The sequence below is a fragment of the Lampetra fluviatilis genome, chromosome 12 (assembly GCF_964198595.1).
Source record: "Lampetra fluviatilis chromosome 12, kcLamFluv1.1, whole genome shotgun sequence".
Taxonomy (NCBI): domain Eukaryota; kingdom Metazoa; phylum Chordata; class Hyperoartia; order Petromyzontiformes; family Petromyzontidae; genus Lampetra; species Lampetra fluviatilis.
In genome coordinates this window covers 12,002,329-12,022,938 of record NC_136286.1, presented here as the reverse complement: position 1 = coordinate 12,022,938, position 20,610 = coordinate 12,002,329, and the positions used below count along the sequence as shown (strand labels likewise).

The 20,610-nt window shown below is 48.7% G+C and overlaps 1 protein-coding gene across 1 annotated transcript in view; it reads right to left on the bottom strand.

The window, feature by feature from the left end:
- Window positions 1-20,610, bottom strand: part of LOC144935191 (CMP-N-acetylneuraminate-beta-galactosamide-alpha-2,3-sialyltransferase 1-like) — a 60,053-nt gene that overhangs the window by 29,257 nt on the left and 10,186 nt on the right. The window contains exons 2-3 of the mRNA XM_078861671.1: window positions 6,387-7,281; window positions 2,935-3,131 (exon numbers count right to left, since the gene is read on the bottom strand). Coding sequence (XP_078717797.1) covers window positions 2,935-3,131; window positions 6,387-7,157 — 968 coding nt within the window. The 5' untranslated portion in view covers window positions 7,158-7,281. The remainder of the gene's footprint in view (window positions 1-2,934; window positions 3,132-6,386; window positions 7,282-20,610) is intronic.

Sequence of the window (20,610 nt, the reverse complement as noted above, 5' to 3'; positions counted from 1 at the left end):
ATACGGTCACACAAAGCGGTGTGCAGAAAGTAGCAAATAATCACCACGACCTGTTAATATCACGATGAAACCAACCAGATGAAGCAACATAAAATGTTCTGGAACTGAACGTATGAGTTAATGTCAAGGCACCGCTGGATGATGGCCTCCCCACGCTGTCTCGGTCACGGGGGTTGTTTGAGCTCACTTCACCAGACCGGTCAATGCGAGTTGTTAAAGTGGGGGCAGCGGGAGACTGGGGGTGGGGTGGGGGGTTGCCCAGAACCAGTTCAGATTCTACTCCACACAGATGTTGTCCATGGCCGGTGAATATAACCAAGGACGTTTATTTTGATTTAAAGCTTTCGTGACTGCAGAGATTCATATTCTTGACTTTACCGAAAGAACCTTGATACAGCTATCGTGCTGTGATGGTTCCACCTGAAGACGGAGGCTTGTGTTGCCTCCTAAACGTCGTAATTTTTATTTATTTTTTATTTTACTTTAATTAATTTTTTACCTACGTGAATTTACCGAAAAAACCTAAGAATATGAATAAGAATAAGGACGTTTATGTTCACAGCGCAGAGAGCAAACTATTGCATCACCGCCCCACCTGTTTTGTGGCCTTGCATGCACTTATCTGTTCCCAAGAAAGCCTCAAAAAGAGTCTTAAGGCCCCTTTTAAGCTTAGTCCTTTAACATTTGGTGATGAGGTTAGACTTGAATATTTGTTTTGCTTGCCAGAGAGTGAGAGAACCTGAGTGGCCAGAAAAAAACCAGAAAAAAAAACCTCCAGCTGAGAGATTAAGACTCCACAGCGGAGAGAGCCCGTGAACCAACTTGCCGTACCGCCTTTTTATTTCTTGACAATGGGCCCACCATGTTCGACAATGCTCCCTTTTTTCTCCGAGCGGAAAGCAAAGGAGGGTAGCTTCGGAGTTTGTGTGACCCGGCGCAACTTCTCGAAATCCAAGCGGGCCCGAGTAATCCAAAACTTGAGAGGAAGGTGGAAATGGTGGCAAGGTGGAAGTAAACATAAAAGGGGGGGGGGGGACGTCGTGAAGACAAAGTAAAAAAAACACGGACGAGAAAATTTCCTTGCGCTAAAAAGAAGTTGCCAGCGAGAGGACCCGCGGTTTCCTGCAGTCAGTCCCATTGCATCGGTCGACCGTACAGCCCCACTCCACACACATGTAGCAACGTCGAGAGATGTGCACGTCAACAGAAGAGCGTTGCTAACACCCGATCCACAACCGACCGCTGTGATAAACGAACAATTTACAAGCGGTTGGGCAACAGCGGTTCTAAAGCCGTATAACTATACGAGGTGCTCCACCCACAATTGCAACAATGTGAGACCTCAAATCCTAATTATGACTCTCAGGCGCTCGGGCGAGCTGACTATCGATCGTCCCACGGTTACACGGAACCCGGCCCTGGTCGCGTAAAGACTTTTCTTCCTCCGCTTCCTCGGCGTCTCGAGTGGAGGTCGGCGCAAAATGTTAATTCCGAACAATCCCCCTCCCTCCACCAAATACTGTAATAACAATAATATACAAAATACCCGAGCACATACTACAATAATGATTCGTCAAGCAAACTGCCAGATGAAGACCTCCTCACACCACGTTGGCAATGCGGGTTGCTGGACCATACTTCACCACGCCGGTCATTGTGATTAGAAACGCACTGCGATTATAGTCTTGGATGAGGACCCAAGACCAATTGAGATAATGCTCGCCACACCCACTGGTGTTTAACCCCGGTCGGAAATGAAATTCAGGTTGCCGGGCTTATAGCGCAGTGCATGAACCACTGCACTACCGCTCTCCCCCCCCCCATAGACCATAATACTTCTACCATAATATATATACCGTAGCATAATACACAAACCATAATACACATACCATAATATATATACCGTACCATAATACACATACCGTAATACACCTTCCGTAATACACATACCGTAATACATATACCGTACAACGTGCATTATATGTAGCTGGCACCAGCCCATCCCAGCCCCTGTTGGCTGTGCTATGCCTACGAGTTGTCACAGTGACCAAAGCCGCTGCTGCCACCACACTTCACCATCTGCCTCATCCCGCAGCTGCCGCACTACGACCATAATCACAGCGCGATTCTAATCCCGCACCTCCGATCGGTTGTTTACGCACGAAGTTCAACGTACGTACGTACGCCCTGACAGTGTCGCACCATCTGATCCCAGGTCTCTCCCTCGAGCCCCAGAATTTGTGGAGGCCACTTCAATGGCTGCCTCGGCAACGGGCCCTCCCCTATCCTGCACGCGTGTCCCGACCCAGCGCAAACGTTGCCGCCCAAGCACATCAACAGCACTCGCCTACCACGTTCCCTGCTGGATGGCTGCAGTGCTTACCCCCTTGTCTTGGCAACAGAATTCTGAGCAGCTGTCTGAGCTCAAATGCCAACAACGACCCACCCCAATAGGAGGCCCATTGGGGGCCCATTGAAGGCCTTGAGCGGAAAACAACATTTGGGAGCATCCCCACCCCGCCGCCCCTCCCCCACCTTTTAATTTACAAAATCCGAGTGAGATGAGAGGAAGAGATTTAAATAAGAGGTACAGACAGGAGATAGAGATGCAGTGCGATGAGAGCAAACATGGACAAACTCGTTGTGCAATTAGGCGAGAGAACAGAGATACAGGTGGGACAGAAATGTAGCAGAACGAGAGATATGGGGACAAGGCACAGACGTGGTGTGATGAGAGAAAGCGAGCTGCAGGCAAGAAAACGAGATTATTATTCTTTTAAAGTTAATTCGGTATATTTGCATTCATTAGATCATAAATTGGCACGGATATTCAGTGTTCAGTGCATCTATCGCTTTCATGGATCCGGTTACTCCTCGAGCCACTTGGCCCCCCCCCCCACCCCCCCAGGCGTCGCCAGCGACCGCCGATCTCACCTGAAGACGAAAGTGTGCTGGTCTATGAAGGCCCCGTAGCGCAGGTCTTTCACGTTGCCCGAGTTGCCCACGACGGCGCAGCGCAGGCAGCTCTTGGAGGACGGGCGCAGGAAGCCGGCGTTGGGCGGCAACAGCGACAGCAAGGTGGTCACCAGGGCCTGCAACTTCTCCGGGGTGTTGCGGTCCGACTGCATCGTCTGCCGAAGAAAACCGAGCGCCGGTTGGTCAGGGACACGGAGTGTCGCTCACAGCGAGTCGCGCTGGCTCACACGGGCAGAGCCAGCGGTGCTAATCCGGGACGTGGCCGCTTCGCGCTCGGAGTCGGGGATGCCCGACTAGCGAATTGTTCCTGGCGGCAACTGGCTCGATTACAGACAGGATCCGCAAAGTTTTCCTGCTGCCCCCCCCCCCCTCTTGCCCCCCCCACCACTTTGGAGTTCTACCGTACGATAATATTATAATTTATGCAACTACTGACTATAAAAACCACTAAACTTTTTTTTATTTTACCAACAGGTAAGGCCCATTGAGCTTTACAGTTCATTTTCAGAAACGAACTGGCCACAAATAATAGCTCAACGAAGTGGCTTATCGCATGGAAATTTACACCAGCAGCCAAATAGTCTAAAGAGTTAGCGCTGAGCCTATTGACGTGCGTGCGCTATTGCGTGTTCTCGTGTTCTATCGTCGGCAGAATCAGCATTTACTTCACCCCGTAAAAGTGGAGAAAGCAAAGCACGTGGATTCGAAAAAGTGTCGTGGGCGTCCCTCTCAGCTAGATCTGAAAATATTTTGTGGGGGTGGGGGGGAAGCACCGGACCCCCCCCCCTCCCCGTCGAGATGACACATTGTTGTGACACGTCGCCCCCGCCAGCGGTGCCACACGAGGTGACGCTTCGGAGCCACAGCAACGGTGAAAGCGTCGCGCAGTATTGCAAGCGGATCAAACGCTAATGGCAGACGTAGTCAACGTTAAAGGATTTTGCCTGAGCCAGGTCGGGTCATTCGAGACGACGGGCTCAACCGCGTGTGTGCTGGTGGAAGCGGGGGAGGGAGAGGCAGTGTCTGCGAAATGCTGGGCAGGAAAGGTCAACATTGCTGAAATGAGTTGTGCGATATTACTCAAGCCCCCCCCCCGCCCCATGCTGTACTCGTTGTCTGCAAAGTTTGATGTTTATGATCACTCGTCCCCGTTGGTGCTGTGCTCATGCAGCCCCACGGATCTCCCGTGTAAAGTCAGTCGCCAGGCAACTGGCAAAATGGGATCATCTGTGCAGCGAATGAAATACTGTGCTGTGAACTCAATGGTCTGCCGATCTGCGTGTATACAAGGCGGGGGGGGGGGGATCGTGGTTTCCACTTACAAGTGAATGAAACCAAGATCAGTTACTTTTGAAAAGGATGCTAAATTATGTACTTACAACGTATTAGTGACAATTTCGGAGGGGGGGGTAAAACCTATTGGACAAGAAGAACAAAAAAGTCAACAATTGTGAAAACTCAAAATGAAGCTGAAATATTCTACAGGTAAAGACAAAATATACGGACTTGCTCCTAAGATACAAGAAGTCAAAAGTGAAAATACGAATGGATCGATTTATACGGCAACAAAGCATCCGTGTAAAGTGTTGGCACAGTGAGTAGCGCGCTGCCACGCGAGACCGATGATCCGAGTTCGACTCCGGGTCATCAGGGGCGGGTGACATCCGAGCGAGTCAACCCACGCTAAGCGGCGCGGTCAGGTGTGCGTCCGATTTTACCTGTCATGTGTGGCAACATTTATGGTCAACGAAAGCCTTCCCTCGCAAAAGAAACAGCCTCAATTGTCCTCACGTCTGCCGAACGCACCTGTCCGTAATACGATCACTGTTATAGTTTTGGTCGCGACGGTCGGTTGCGAGCGCGCGTGGCATGCGCGTGTGACGTGCGCGTGTCTGTGACGCGTGTGTCGCTAGCGCCGGGTGGGTAAATTGTCAAGGCAGGCAAGGACAATGATGTCAAACCGCAAAAAGCGACCACTGCAAGTCTGCACACACAAAAAAACGTCGCCTGTGGGCAGCAGCCAGGGAGGGTGTGCTGAAACGCCCTTTGGAGACGTCCGTTTGCTTTGTAAAAAAAAACACAAACCACAGTTTATAAAAAAACAAAAGAAAGAACTAATTTTAATGAATTAAAAAGTAGCCCGTTTACTTTAACTGCGTATGCAGTTAAGTGTCTACGTGGTTTTGCAATGTGTCTTAAATCATCGCATATGCCGTGGATCAAAGCTTACTACTCACGCAATGCAGTGGGCCACGTTGACAGGAGCTTACGTGGTTGTACTATTGATAATAATACATCATTTAAAAAAGAAAAACGTTAATTTCATGAGGACTGATATTTGCACTCGGTCATGCACGGTATTATGTGACAACCCTCTCCAAACTTTTGTGAATGTTTTCATTGTACAGTAATAAGAGCCTATTGTAATGTTGTTTATTATTACACGCTACACAGCAGTGCGATACTTTATAATAACAGGACCTTATAATACTTTATAATAGAACCTGATAATACTTTATAATAGCACCTCCGATTAGCACGGTTGCCGACGGTTGGCTATGTACGCTGCGAAAGAAGTTAAACATACGTACAATATTTCATATTAAGTCAAAAAAACACATTTTATACCACACTTTATTATTATCATGCGGTTGGAATTTTACTCCTAATATAGTATTTTAAAAAGCTGAATCCCCTTAAAGATTGTCAGCCGTGCAATTTCATGAACCCCATTACACGCATCGCAAGTGGAGGGGACTTGTTATCCTCGAAAGCGTTGCACAAAGTGCATCTCGGACAGCCCGCGAGGCTGCGATGTAACGATAAGATTCGCAGCCCATCGAGGTGTTTTCCACCTACCCCTGACAAAGCAAAAACCTGGCACAGTAAGAACTGGTCACCATGCAAATCGCACATCCCCCCCCCCCCCCCAGTCTGCATTTGCATCGTCTAACGGACGTTAAAAGATAAACATCTCGCACCTCCCCGGTTTCAACCTTCCACGCCGCCAATGGTCGACCATCAACCGAATCGGGACCGGGCCACGTGGCCGAGGGGTGAGGGCAACTGCTTTAGGACCGATTGAGATATCATTCGGCACTGATGTTTTCCGTGGCCAGAAATCAAACCCATGTCACCCAGTTCAATAGTTGAATGCAATATCCAATGGGCCACCGCTCCACCCCCCTAAGTATTATTATCCGCAAGCATTATACTAATAACAACACATTTATAACGTGCAGAGACACATTTAAAAAAAATGTAACTTCAAAATGCAAGCGGCAATTCAAGGAGAAACGGAAGATTATATAAAACAAAATCGCCAGCTGTCCTCGGTTAGAATTTATCAAACGAACAAGTAACGACAGGCGACGGACGAACGTCTGAAAGCTGAGACGCAAACAGGTTACCTTGAACCACTTGAGGGTGTCGTTGGAGAGGGTGGCCGTCTGGTTGGTGAGGAAGGGCCTCACGGTGTCGTTGAAGTGGCTCTTGAACCAGGCGCTGTTGTTGCGCTTGGGGATGGGCCGGCACGCGAGTGACATGCTGTAGGTGTCCCGTCGCACGTGGGGCCTCTCCGTCGTCACCGCCGCTCTCTGACTCCTCACCGCCTCGCTGATCGTCAGCGAGAAGTTCGTGTACAGCCGCTGCATGTGCTCCACGTTCCGCTGCAAGGAGCTCCACGCCTCCCGCTGCTGCTCCGCGTCCCTCTTCTCCTGGACGAGCTTCTCCGGGGACTCCGTCGCCGCCGCCGCCGCCGCCCGCGCGGCCGCTTTACTCGCCTCCAGCAGCTGGCGCACGTCCTCCAGGATGGCCCTGACGATGCCCTCGCTGCGAGCGCTCGACCCGTTGGCGCTGCCGTGCAGGTCGCGCAGGGAGCTCCTCAGGAGGCCCAGCTCCTGCAGGAGGGTCCCGAACGCCTCGGCCGCCGTGTGGTTCTGAGCGCCCAGCACCGCGGCCACGATGCGCTCCTCGCTGCGCCGGCGAGCCGAGTCGGGGGCCACGGTGCTGGTGCACCGGCACAGCGGGCACACCTCGTGCCTCTCGGTGCGCAGGAACATGGCCATGATGCAGACGTAGAGGACGACCGACACGCCGACATTTATCATCAGGAATTTGCAGGTCCTCATGCCCGGAGAGCAATGTGCGCTCCCGAAGGGCGTGACTGCGTCTCGTGTCATCTCCGTCCGTGGATTATAATGGTCCTGAGAGGTGGGCGGACGTGGTGGTGGTGGAGGAGGAGGGTCTGTGTGCTTCTTTCACGGGCCAACGGGATGGTGTCCCCCCCTCCTTCCACCTACAACCCTGCAAGAGACGGGCGTGCAAGTGTGGGCGCAGTGAATCAACAGACGACGCTATTTGAATCTCACCCCCCCCTTCCTCCCAAGCCGTCCCCTTTCGGTACCGTGAATGGTAACAAATCCTCTCGAGAGCCGTTTGTGCAAACTTGCCCTTATTGCTGTCGGGTAAAAAAACAACGGATTTGTTGGTCTCTGTGCGTCTTACGAGGTCAAATGTCTCCTTTTGACATTCTATCGCATGCACGTCGTTGTGCCTTCTCATAAAACAAATACGAGACACACAAGAGTACTCTCCCCCCCCCGCCCACTCTTGTTAAGACCCACAAAATATCCGTTTAGTTCGATTGGTCAACACCGGTTACGTTCCACTGCCTTTAAAAACAAAAAAAAACGCTCTCACGTCAGACACAAAATGCCAAGCTCCACCCTTGTTAAAGAAAATAAATTCCATGCAACGTTTTTTTCTTCAACTTCACCACCAAAGCACACCGTCCCACCACCGCAATCCAGGTATCCGCACCCATCACCCAACCCCACCTGCCTCAATCCACGCACCAATCACCGTGGGCTTTGCCCAAATCCTATCGTGCCATCCAATGTCTTACTGTGGCTTCTCCTTCACCCATCTCTCATGCCAACGACAAGTTGCACCTCGCATCCACACCCTGCCCTAATCCCAGAGGGGGGGGGGCGCTATAAGTACGTACGATTGCAACGTAGATTTGATAGATTGTAATCATGTCAGCAGCAAGCAGCAAGGGCCCAATCAGCTCCTGCTCGGCTCTTATTTTAATGGGTTGTCCTGCGACGTCCCAGACGTTGTACGGCACACATCGTTGTGAACACAAGCCTGGCTTCTTCACAGGTATCGTCGGATACACGCTTCGCATGTTATAGGAATAGGGAGCTGGTCGAAAGACAAAGATCCCCCATATAGCCTTGTGGGCCAAGTGCTGTTAGCGAGCACCTATAAAGGCTGGAACGGCACACGAGGGGGTGGGTGGCCAGCACCACGCCCGGCCACCTTTGTCTTCCCAGTACCAGGTGCCCATTTAAGGCTGAGTCGACCTAGTGGAGGCCCAGAACCGGTACAGATAATCGTCACTGGTGTTGGCCGTGAGCGGGAATCGAACTCGGGTCGCCAGATTCGTAGCGCAGCGTGGCGCTAACCGCTACGCTGCCGCTCCCCACAACACCGCTGGTCGAAAACACACACTGCAACACACACGCACACACCCTGGCACACACACACACAGAGACATGACAACATTATGTTTGACTAAAGAAGAAATAAAGGAACGCAAACAAATGGCATTGAACAAAGTGACGTGTGTGAGAGGGGGAGTCAACGTTTTGTTTTCAAGTGTCCACACCAAAAGGGTATCCACACTAAAAAAGTCGACTCAAATCCCTTGACGCTTTGCGTCCTAACAGATGGCTTGCTTCCTCTATTTCGGCGAGATCTTATAACAGCTTGCAGCGTCAACGTCTGACCTTCGACGTTCGCTCTCAGGATTTCACTCGAGATTGCGGGAGGGGGGGGGAGGTGCAATTTTGAACGAGGCTGCGAACGTGGGCTGCCACCCCGCACATCGGGATTAGCACTGTTGGCTATGTACGGTGCGAAAGAAGTTCAACGCATCTTCTTGGTTCTTTCGGTAAAGTCACGTAGAATGGAAATAATAAAATAATAAAAAGAAAACATTATAAAATAATTCTCACGACGTTTCGGCCACAACGCAAGCACCCACCCTCAGTTGTGGCCGAAACGTCGTGAGAATTATTTTATTATGTTTTATTTTTATTATTTTATTATTTCCATTCTACGTGACTTTACCGAAAGAACCACGAAGATGAATCCCTGCAGTCACGAAAGCTTTAAATCGAAATTTAAGTTCAACGTACATTAAAAGGCTCATCGTTCTTAATGCCACCGCTAATTGTATGTTTGATCGTAATTGTTGTATTACTTTCCCTTGCGTAAACACGCCTGCGACACATAGAAACTGCAGCGCACGCGGTTTGTCCAGCACGTGATGTTTGTAGCCACGTGACACGTCCACGTGACCTGGTGAATGTGAGTCTTCGTGAGCGGCGAGCAAGCCCCCTAAGAAGGGCGTCAAGAACTCTTGCGACATTCTCTCCAGAGTCTTCGGTGCAACATTCTGGACTCCGCAATACCGCCAGACAAAGTTGCGACGACTGTCAGAGTAGTTCCGTCCATCTTCGTGAACTCTCATTTGTCAATTAGAACGTGTGGGGTCCATAACAATGTCAGTGGAGTTCTAATCCAGCTTTTTTTTTTAAAGAATCTTATTCAGTCGCCGTGACCTGCAGCTATTTCGATTGTTTGGTTTGTTGTCCTTAGCCATGCACGTCTCCAGAGTCTTCGGTGCAACATTCTGGACTCCACAATACCGCCAGACAAAGTTGCGACGGCTCTCGCGGCGCGCACACAACACACACGGCAGACACGTGGTGCTGCACCCTGGGATCGTGGTCACGGCTTGCGCGCCTGCCCCTAATCCAGCCGCAGTGGGGGGGGGGGTAACGTGAATTGATTTATAAATTATCATTCATGAGAATCATAGGCGAATGATCACGTGTGAATCTGGCGATATGAAATAACCGCGATACAAACAAATATCCGTGTGGTAACCTTGAACCATGTGAAAGATATTGTTTTACATTCATTGAGCATAAACACTGTGGGTTTCCAAGAGTAACCAGCTAGTGCGAGCAATTTACGTCACGCATGCTGAGTCTGTTGAAATTTAGTTTTATTCGCTCACAGTTACGACCTAGTTAGGATGTCTCACAAAAATGTTATTTGTCAGAAGCACGTTGGGTCAGGCAAGGGGACTGCTCGGTCGAAACAAAATTCCACAACGGGTAGGAGTTCTAGATTTAAAGCTTTCGTGACTGCAAGGATTCATACTCTTAGTTCTTTCGATAAAGTCACGTAGGTAAAAAATGAAATTAAAGTTAATAAAAATAAAATAATAAAATCACGACGTTTCGGAGGCAACACAAGTCTCCGTCATCAGGTGGGACCATCACAGCCAGATTTGCTGCATCCAGTGACTCTAACCCAGTGGGGCGAGAAGGACGCTCCAATTTATCTGCGGAGTTCTGGGGCGCTCCGTGCCTCGGCCATGCGGCTTTCTCCCTCCTCCCACGCGGCAAACTTCCCCTCGGTATAGAATGTTGCCTTGCCGCATATAAGAGTTGAGAGGTGCAAGCACTGCAATTGCCTGCTTACGCGCCTGCTGGTAGAAGGGCCTCCACGAGGGGGCAATTCAAGACCCCTGTTGATTTCCCTGCTCCTCTATGCTGGCCGAACGTCTTGGAAGACAAAGACAAAGGTCCCCCGTATAGCTTTGACAGACTGTAGGGGCAAGTGCTATTAGCGAGCACCTATGAAGGCCGGCACGGCACACGAGGGGGTGGGTGGCCAACACCACGCCCGGCCGCCTTTGTCTCCCCAGTGGCGATGTTTACGCGCCGCAAACAGGTACTCATTTGAGGCCGAGTCGACCTAGGGGAGACCCAGGACCGGTTCAGATATTCGGAAGTGAAATTGGGTCTCCAGGTTCGTAGCGCAGCACGCTAACCACAGCACTGCCGCTCCTGGTTGTGTAACAGCACACTCCAAGTGTCACGCCGCTGTTGCTTCACAGTAACCACCGCAACGTTCACCTTACCACAAGTGCCTTGAACTCTTCGCACTTTTATTGAGCTCCTAAGCTCAAAAAATGAAACATCACGAGAGTGAAAATCACATTCCTACATTATCATGAACACACCCTTTTCTAATCCGTGCCAGTGGGAACTAGACTCCAAATATTGAAACTATGCCATTATGTCCCGAATTGCGTAAAAGACTGTATGCCTCCTACACACAAGCACTAAACCTGTCACGTAAATATATAGAATCCAAACACTGTCCAAAGACTGAACACAACTGCACTTGCTCTCTCTGACACTCTCGGTCAAACTTTACTGATAGTCGTAAAAGGCTTCGCTATTTGTTTTTCTCTGGGATGTATGTTGTTTCCTCTGAATCATGCTGCCCGTTTCACCGGTGTGTAGTTAGCCCAATTTATGGGCTCAATGCTATGTGTGGGTGTTGGCATGCAGCAATTCACACCCCAGTGACGTATGTAGGTGTGTATGTAAGTGTGTATGTAGGTGTGTGTGTAGGTGTGTATGTAGGTGTATGTACGTGTGTATGTAGGTGTGTATGTAGGTGTGTATGTAGGTGTGTATGTAGGTGTGTATGTAGGTGTATGTACGTATGTATGTAGGTGTGTATGTAGGTGTGTATGTAGGTGTGTATGTAGGTGTGTATGTACGTGTGTATGTACGTGTGTATGTAGGTGTGTATGTAGGTGTGTATGTAGGTGTGTATGTAGGTGTGTATGTAGGTGTGTATGTACGTGTGTATGTAGGTGTGTATGTACGTGTGTATGTAGGTGTGTATGTAGGTGTGTATGTAGGTGTGTATGTAGGTGTGTATGTAGGTGTATGTACGTGTGTATGTAGGTGTGTATGTAGGTGTGTATGTAGGTGTGTGTGTAGGTGTGTATGTAGGTGTGTATGTAGGTGTGTATGTAGGTGTGTATGTAGGTGTATGTAGGTGTGTATGTAGGTGTGTATGTAGGTGTATGTAGGTGTGTATGTAGGTGTGTATGTAGGTGTGTATGTACGTGTGTATGTACGTGTGTATGTACGTGTGTATGTAGGTGTGTATGTAGGTGTGTATGTAGGTGTGTATGTAGGTGTGTATGTAGGTGTGTATGTAGGTGTGTATGTAGGTGTATGTACGTGTGTATGTAGGTGTGTATGTAGGTGTGTATGTAGGTGTGTATGTACGTGTGTATGTACGTGTGTATGTACGTGTGTATGTAGGTGTGTATGTAGGTGTGTATGTACGTGTGTATGTACGTGTGTATGTTGAACTTCTTTCGTAGCCAACTGTGTTAATTGTAGGTGCGGGGGAAGGATAACAAACTAAACACAAAAAGCAGTTCTAAAGAAAAGAGTTTTCAATCTAGATTTAAAAGTGCAAAGCACCAGGTGGCTTCCTAATATCGGAAGAGCGTTCCAGACGGACGCAGAAGCGCATCTAAAAGCGCACGATACAGTGACCGCCTTTGTTTGACGGTGAGCCAAAAGCTGCTTCGAGGATGACCGGAGTCCACGTGATGGTTCATGCTGCTTAGCGAGATCTGTAAGCATAGTATGTCTGTGACATGTTTAAACACTGCACCAGGTACTCATTTGAGGCTGAGCCGACCTAGAGGAGACCCAGGATTGGTTCAAATATTCGCCACTGTTAGCGGTCATAAGCAGAAATACGAACTGGGGTCTCCCAGGTTTGTAGCGCAGTGCACTAACCATTGCACTACCGCTCCCTGCTGTGTAACAGCACACTCCAGGTGTCACACCGCTGCCGCTTCACAGTAACCACAACGTTCACCTTGCACACTTTGAGTGAGAATTTAAGCTCAAAAACTAAACATCACAAAAGTAAAAATCTGATTCCTACATTATCACGAACACAACCATTTTCTAATTTGTACCAGTGGAAACCAGACTCCAAAACTTGAAACGATGCCATTATGTCCTGAATTAAGACTGTGTACCTGCTGAACCTGTCACGCAAACCCTCAAGCACAAGACCTGTCACAGAAACAATTCTATCTGGATAATAATTGTCTTTTATGTTTTTTTTTGCTCATTTGTACCGTCTCATTTGAATTATTTGTTATTTCGTTGTCTAGACTGTACAGTTTCCGTCGCTTCTTGTAGCCCTCCGGTGTGTTTGAGGCTTGTACCGACGAGTCAGAATCAGAATCTTTATTGAGACCGGAGGAATCGTGGCACGGCGTGACGTCAGATTTTTCACACAACGTCCTGCGTGGAACTTGTAGATGTCTCCATTTTTATACTCTTTGGTTCTTTCGGTAAAGTCACGTAGGTATACAATAAAATAAATTAAATCACAACGTTTCAGGCGCAGCACAAGCGTCCGTCATCAGGTGGGACAACCACAGCAAGAAACAATTGTGCTGTGCCCGAAACGTCGTGATTTAATTTAATTTATTTTCAACCTACGTGACTTTACCGAAAGAACCAAAGAGTATGGGTCCCTGCAGTCACGAAAACTTCAAATCTAGGTCTCACTTTTTGCTCATGGAGGATTTATCTCGAGGCTAACTCTGCAGCATTCTTTTGTTAAGTTGTTAAATGACCGTATTTCCTATAATTCAGTGTTTCAAAACTTGCGGGTTTGGCATACCTATGTCAACCCTGCAGAATCATTTATCTTATTTTGTGAGAAACAACTGTCGTATTTTGAAGTTCAGCACCTTCTATTTCTCCAAATATATTTTTTAAAATTATAATCCGTAACACAAACTCTATATGCACTGCCTATGAGCCAATCGCCTCGACTGCACTTGATGTTATCAGATATCAGAAGCGAAGTATAGTGAGCCTGGATAGTTCTTGAATCAGCGATCTGCTGCTGCTGGTGCAGAAGGACGTTGTTCTCAGAGGTCAGTGCAGCAGTGGACTGACAAAAGGGCTTTATATTTACCAGAGGTGGGACAAAGTCATTGTTATGCAAGTCCAAGTCGAGTCGCAAGTCATCAAATTCATGACTCGAGTCTGACTCGAGTCCAAGTCACATGACTCGAGTCCACACCTCATAGGTGGGACAAAGTCATTGTTATGCAAGTCCAAGTCGAGTCGCAAGTCATCAAATTCATGACTCGAGTCTGACTCGAGTCCAAGTCACATGACTCGAGTCCACATCTCATAGGTGGGACAAAGTCATTGTTATGCAAGTCCAAGTCGAGTCGCAAGTCATCAAATTCATGACTCGAGTCTGACTCGAGTCCAAGTCACATGACTCGAGTCCACATCTCATAGGTGGGACAAAGTCATTGTTATGCAAGTCCAAGTCGAGTCGCAAGTCATCAAATTCATGACTCGAGTCTGACTCGAGTCCAAGTCACATGACTCGAGTCCACATCTCATAGGTGGGACAAAGTCATTGTTATGCAAGTCCAAGTCGAGTCGCAAGTCATCAAATTCATGACTCGAGTCTGACTCGAGTCCAAGTCACATGACTCGAGTCCACACCTCTGATATTTACCATACAGGCGTGACTCGTTTAACAAGCATTTCCTTCTACAAAAAATTCGCTTTTACGAGCAATTTCAATTTAGACCAATTTGTTCCCAAAACGAGCAAAATGTTCGCTTAGCGAGCGGCGACCGATCGATCAATATGCGTCCCGTGGCGGCAGGGGGTGGTACGGCGGCCTGCAGCTGTTTGTTTCTCAGCTCTTTTCGCTGTGTGCCACGCGTGCTTCGTCGCGTGGGGGAGGATGCCTCGTGGTGGCACTGGAATGGGTGGGTGGGTGGAGGAGTGTGGTGGGTGGAGGAGTGTGGTGGGTGGGGTGGGGTGAGTGGGGTTGCGGCGCTAATTAATTGGGTTCACAGCTACGCTGTGGCTGTGAACCCAGCCACCCTGGTTCGATTCCCAGCCACGGCTAACATCAGTGGCAAGTGATATTTGAACCAGCGGTCCTGCATGGCGCCTGTTGCTCCAGCCAACCACTAACATCGTCATCCCTTTAAACAACATAAACATCAGACACTTGCAAGCACTGTAGTTCTTCCCGTGCGGTGTTACTCCTGATGTTTTATCATTTTATTTTGAAATTTTAATGTGTATATCTCACGTTCATAAAGTTGTTCGAGAGAAGAACATTTTGGGGGCTGAAACGTAGCTCAGCTTTTGACATGGGGGGGGGAGTCAACGGGAAAACGAGAATCGTTTCGCGAGTTGTTCTGCTTAATGAGCAATTTTGACAGAGACAAAACCCAACGGCAAAGCAAATTTTGAGAAAAACACTTTTCAGACTATTTTCCTTCCAACTGTATACCATTGTTTTCCGTTCACAACAGCGTCGGATTTATCTGCACGCCGCAGTCCTTTCCTGTTTTTTTAATATCTCGAGTCTCCTCCACACGAACAAGTCGCCCTCTCAAGGCGCGGGGGCCCCGACACTTTTCAACACGAAAAAATGTGACAATCTCCAACCATGCCCACCACATCCTTCCGCTCCCAACTGCCATAAAAGCAGCGGTGGCATTCTGCGCAAGGAGACTTAAAGTAGAGCTTCATGGGCCCCGAGCGGGGGGGGGGAGCACAGTTTCGTAACAATAACATCTACTTTTTTCTTCTTGCTTCTTACGCATTTCACAAGTAGTACTAATCACATACCTGCATTTACCATAAATATGCTAAATTCCTCTAGATATGCAAATTATTTTGTCAAGGCGCCCTTCCCCCCCCTTCCAACCCAGCTTAAATATACGCTCCAAGCGTGGTGGTGTTTCATTCAGACACTGTCTCCCCGACAGACCTGGTCTTCACCTGAGGACGGCTGCTTGCGTTGTGGCCGAAACGTCGTGAGAATTATTTTATTATGTTTTATTTTTATTATTTTATTACTTCCCTTCTACGTGACTTTACCGAAAGAACCAAGAAGATGAATCCCTGCAGTCACGAAAGCTTTAAATCGAAATCTACTTTTTTAATCTGCTTATGAATGCATTAACATATCAACTTGTGTTCAGATGGTCGTTGTTCCCCCTGCACCTCTGATTCGCACGGTTGACTATGTTCGGTGCGAATGAGGTTCGACGTACATTATAAAAACAAAATAAAAAGCTCAACGTCCTGAAGCCACTGCTAAGCGCGTGCTTTATTGTAGTTGGCGTATTACCTTAGTTTTTTAAACACACCTGCGATGTCATTAAACTGCAGCGCACGCGGTTTGTCCAGCACGCGATGTTTCTAGTCACGTGACACGTCCACGTGACCTGAACGATTGTGAGTCTCCGTGAGTGGCGAGCAAGCCCCCTAAGAAGGGCGTCAAGAACTCTTGCGACATTCTCTCCAGAGTCTTCGGTGCAACATTCTGGACTCCGCAATACCGCCAGACAAACTGCGACGACTGTCAGAGTAGTTCCGTCCACCTTCGTGAACTCTCATTTGTCAATTGTAACGTGTGTGGTCCATAACAATGGCAGTGGAGTTCTAATCCAATTTTTTTAAAAATAATCTTATTCAGTCGCCGTGACCTGCAACAAGTTCGTTTGTTTGGTTTATTGTCCCTACCCCTGCACCTCCGATTAGCACGGTTGGCCTAGCACGGCTATCCACGTACGGTGTGGAAGAATTTCAACAATTAAGTGCTGCATTGTCACATAACCGACCGGTATATTGTGCAGTGTTGTACTCAAACGTGTATCAACTTCCATGATTAATTCGCAACATATTTGCGCATTGGTACCATCTAGCATCTCAATACAATTCGGAGGTGACCATTTTCTCGACGCTGTTGATTTTCTGGGACGGGCCTCACGGTGTCCACGGCCCGGCCAATGTACGCGACATGGAACGAGCGTCTTGACAGATGCTAATATCACGGACGTGGGTAGAAAAACACCAAAATCACTGGTCATTCACAACGGCGGGAACTACACGGGGAGGCATTTGGCGAGGCTTGACGGATTTTTTTGTTGTTGTCAGGGGTCAAACGCGACCGTTCAAAGTGTCTAACACAATCAAGCGAAAAAGGGCAAACCCGTGTACTTAAAAAAACACACAATAAGAGGCCTAAAAAGTTCAAAGTAAGTGCGTCCCACTATTGATTACAATCAAACATTCCTGAAGGCGTCCCATAGAAGAAAAAAGCTTTCTTTTATTATCGAACAAAATGATATGAAGATAGATGCAGTGCACCAAGAAGCAACAACACAGGCAAGAGCAGCAGCAGCAGCAGAAAAACGCCGAAACCCCGCCACGCTGATTGCATCTATACAGCACGCAGAACATGCGTCATGGCTCGTGTGAATATGTCACATGTATCATCACATTGGCCCGGAGAGACGCGGTCACAAACACAACCTTACAATCAAATTAAACTGTTGTGCGCGTGTTTTGCTATTTTTGGTGAAGGAGATGGGAACCATCAAGTGCACAGAGTAGAGGTGCAACGAAAACTGGGGGGGGGGGGGGAGAGACCGGAGGGTGAGAGAAGCGCCGAGAGAGCTTTTTGCGTGTTGCCGGAACATGGAACGGGCCACACGCTGGAGCGCAGCGAGCGTGACGGATGGGGGAGACGGTACAATCACTCGTTGATTGCACGAAGGCGACATGTGCATGAATTCAAGCTCAGAGATCAAGATGTTGAACTTCTTTCGCACCGTACATAGCTAACTGTGCTAATCGGAGGTGCAGGGTGGGGGGGATAACAAACTAAACACAAAAGAGCAGTTCTCAAGACATGAGTTTTGAATGTAGATTTAAAAGTGTGTAGCTCCCAGCAGCTTCCTAATGACCACAAATAATAGCTCAACGAAGTGGCTTATCACGTGGAAATGAATAGCAGCCATATACCCGAAGCGCGTGTTGATTTTAAATGTTGAGGGGAAAACCCCGAGAGAATACCACGCAAACACGGGGCGAGAGACACGCAAACTCTAAATATAGAGCAGGTGTCAGGGTCGGGATCGAATCCACGACCTCCTGTATACCAGGCAAGGTAGTCAACATCTCCTAGCCACCGTGATGATGATGAGAGACGCAAACTCCAAATATACAGCAGCAGGCGTCAGGGTCGGGATCGAACCCACGACCTCCTGTATCCCAGGCGAGGTAGTCAACATCTCCTAGCCACCGTGATGATGATGAGAGACGCAAACTCCAAATATACAGCAGCAGGCGTCAGGGTCGGGATCGAACCCACGACCTCCTGTATACCAGGCCAGGTAGTCAACATCTCCTAGCCACCGTGATGATGATGAGAGACGCAAACTCCAAATATACAGCAGCAGGCGTCAGGGTCGGGATCGAACCCACGACCTCCTGTATACCAGGCGAGGTAGTCAACATCTCCTAGTCACCGTGATGATGATGAGAGACGCAAACTCCAAATATACAGCAGCAGGCGTCAGGGTCGGGATCGAACCCACGACCTCCTGTATACCAGGCAAGGTAGTCAACATCTCCTAGCCACCGTGATGATGATGAGAGACGCAAACTCCAAATATACAGCAGCAGGCGTCAGGGTCGGGATCGAACCCACGACCTCCTGTATCCCAGGCGAGGTAGTCAACATCTCCTAGCCACCGTGATGATGATGAGAGACGCAAACTCCAAATATACAGCAGCAGGCGTCAGGGTCGGGATCGAACCCACGACCTCCTGTATCCCAGGCGAGGTAGTCAACATCTCACGGGGAACAACATGGCGAGGAAGAACATACAATCTTCCTGCACAAAGAAATACACCCGAGTCGGGAATTGAACCCAGGTCGTTCTTGCTATTGAGGCACAAGTATTACACACTGGGCCACTGTCCCGTCCAAAGACGGTGGCAGTGCCCAAGACTCGTAGCACAAACTGCAAGGCAAGCTACAGAGAACCGTGGGTTACCGTGGGAGACGCATCACAGGCCAGGCTATTTGGCTGCCCCACCCAAAAAAAATTGCATCATCTCTCTCTCTCTGACAATTGCATCAATTTGAGTTCACAAACCTATATATCTTATATAAGTTCTTTCGGGCAACGCCGCACCTGTACACGACGTAGTTGCTTCGAAGGCTTCCCTGAAAGTGGGAATCCAGAGGCAATGTCCCGCGGGCGTAATTGCACAATTGCATGAAAGCTGGAACAACATGCCCCAGCTTAGTCAAACACCCTTCTGGCTTTTAGTATTTATTCATCTTAACACTGCCGTACCATAGCGAAGATGCTTTGCCGTAGGGGGCGTCCATAAATGACGTCAGGCGATTTTGGACGATTTTTGACCCCCCCCCTCGTCACACATCGTCACAAATGTCTGACCCCCCCCCCCCCAGGTGCGTGACGTCATCTTAGCCATGCTATGCTGGAGCAATTCTTGCTTGTTTGTGTGTGCGTGTGGCAATAAGTGCATGTGGCAATAAGTGTGTGTGGGGAGCGGTAGTGTCGCGGTTAGCGCGCTGCGCTTCGAAACCCAGGGCCCGAGCTTGAATCCCGTTGACGGCCAATCAACATCATCATTGACGATTATTTGAACCGGTCGTGAGCCTTCCCTAGGTCGACTCAGCCTCAAATGAGTACCTGGTGCGATGTGTAAAACAAACAAAAAAAATCGCCACTCGGGAGACAAAGGCGGCCGTGGACGGTGCTGGCCACCGACCCCCTCGTGTGCCGTGCCGGCCTTCATAGATGCTCGCTAACAGCACTTGTCCCAACAGTCTGTATAGACCAGGGGTCGGCAACCTACGGCTCCGGAGCCGCATGCGGCTCTTTACGGGCTGCTTCTTGACAATATGTACGTATGTACAGTATGTACTCAGATGCATTGCGGCTCTTGAAATACTGAATTTTGTACCGAATTGGATATAAATGGCTCTTCTTGTTATTTTGGTTGCCGACCCCTGGTATAGACTATACGTGGAGGATGTTTGTCTTTGGTTTGCGTCTGTGGCAATGTGTGAGATTTAAAAAGGCATTGTAAACGCAATAACGAGTGTGAATTCCCAATGCCTGCCGATGATGCCAATACTTCCGTTAAACTTGCGCAACAAATGTTCAGTTGTGGCTAAGTTACTGATTAAATATGTCTACCTTTGAGCACACCCATACACGTACACACAACACCCTAACACAAATACAATTTACGCAAGCGTGCAATCAACAAACGTTTATCAGAAGCCCAAGCCGTTCTAATAGGGCTACGTTACACTTCATAGAGCGTGTGACCGTAACACAGCAACCAAGGGAAAGACCTGACCCCAGAAAATGACCTGAAGCTAAAAAGACCAACAGCAACCCATAGAGGTCTGCTGCTGTCTTGTGTACCATTCACAGGCTCAGGCAAAAGTACTGTAATGGTGAGGAGCTCAACCGCGATGAACCCTCGAGAGATGAATGACGTTCAATAGAAGTCATAAACAAACACCTTTTTGTGAAAGACACAACGCACAAGATTCCTGGGTTTGTACTCCAACGAAGCTCATGGTCCACCCTAAACCGCATCTACTGCATACACCATTGGGGACGCGGACACCTGATGCACAAATAGGAAAATTACAATTATTCAGTAGTCGTGTGCGACTGTGATCATCCAGCACAGACCGTACGACGTATAACGACGCAATGCCCCCATCCACAAATACGAAGGAGACGTCACAGCGATGATGCACTCCGCTGGCTCCTGGCGCGATTATCTGGCTTGACCAGCTGAATGTGAAATTGTC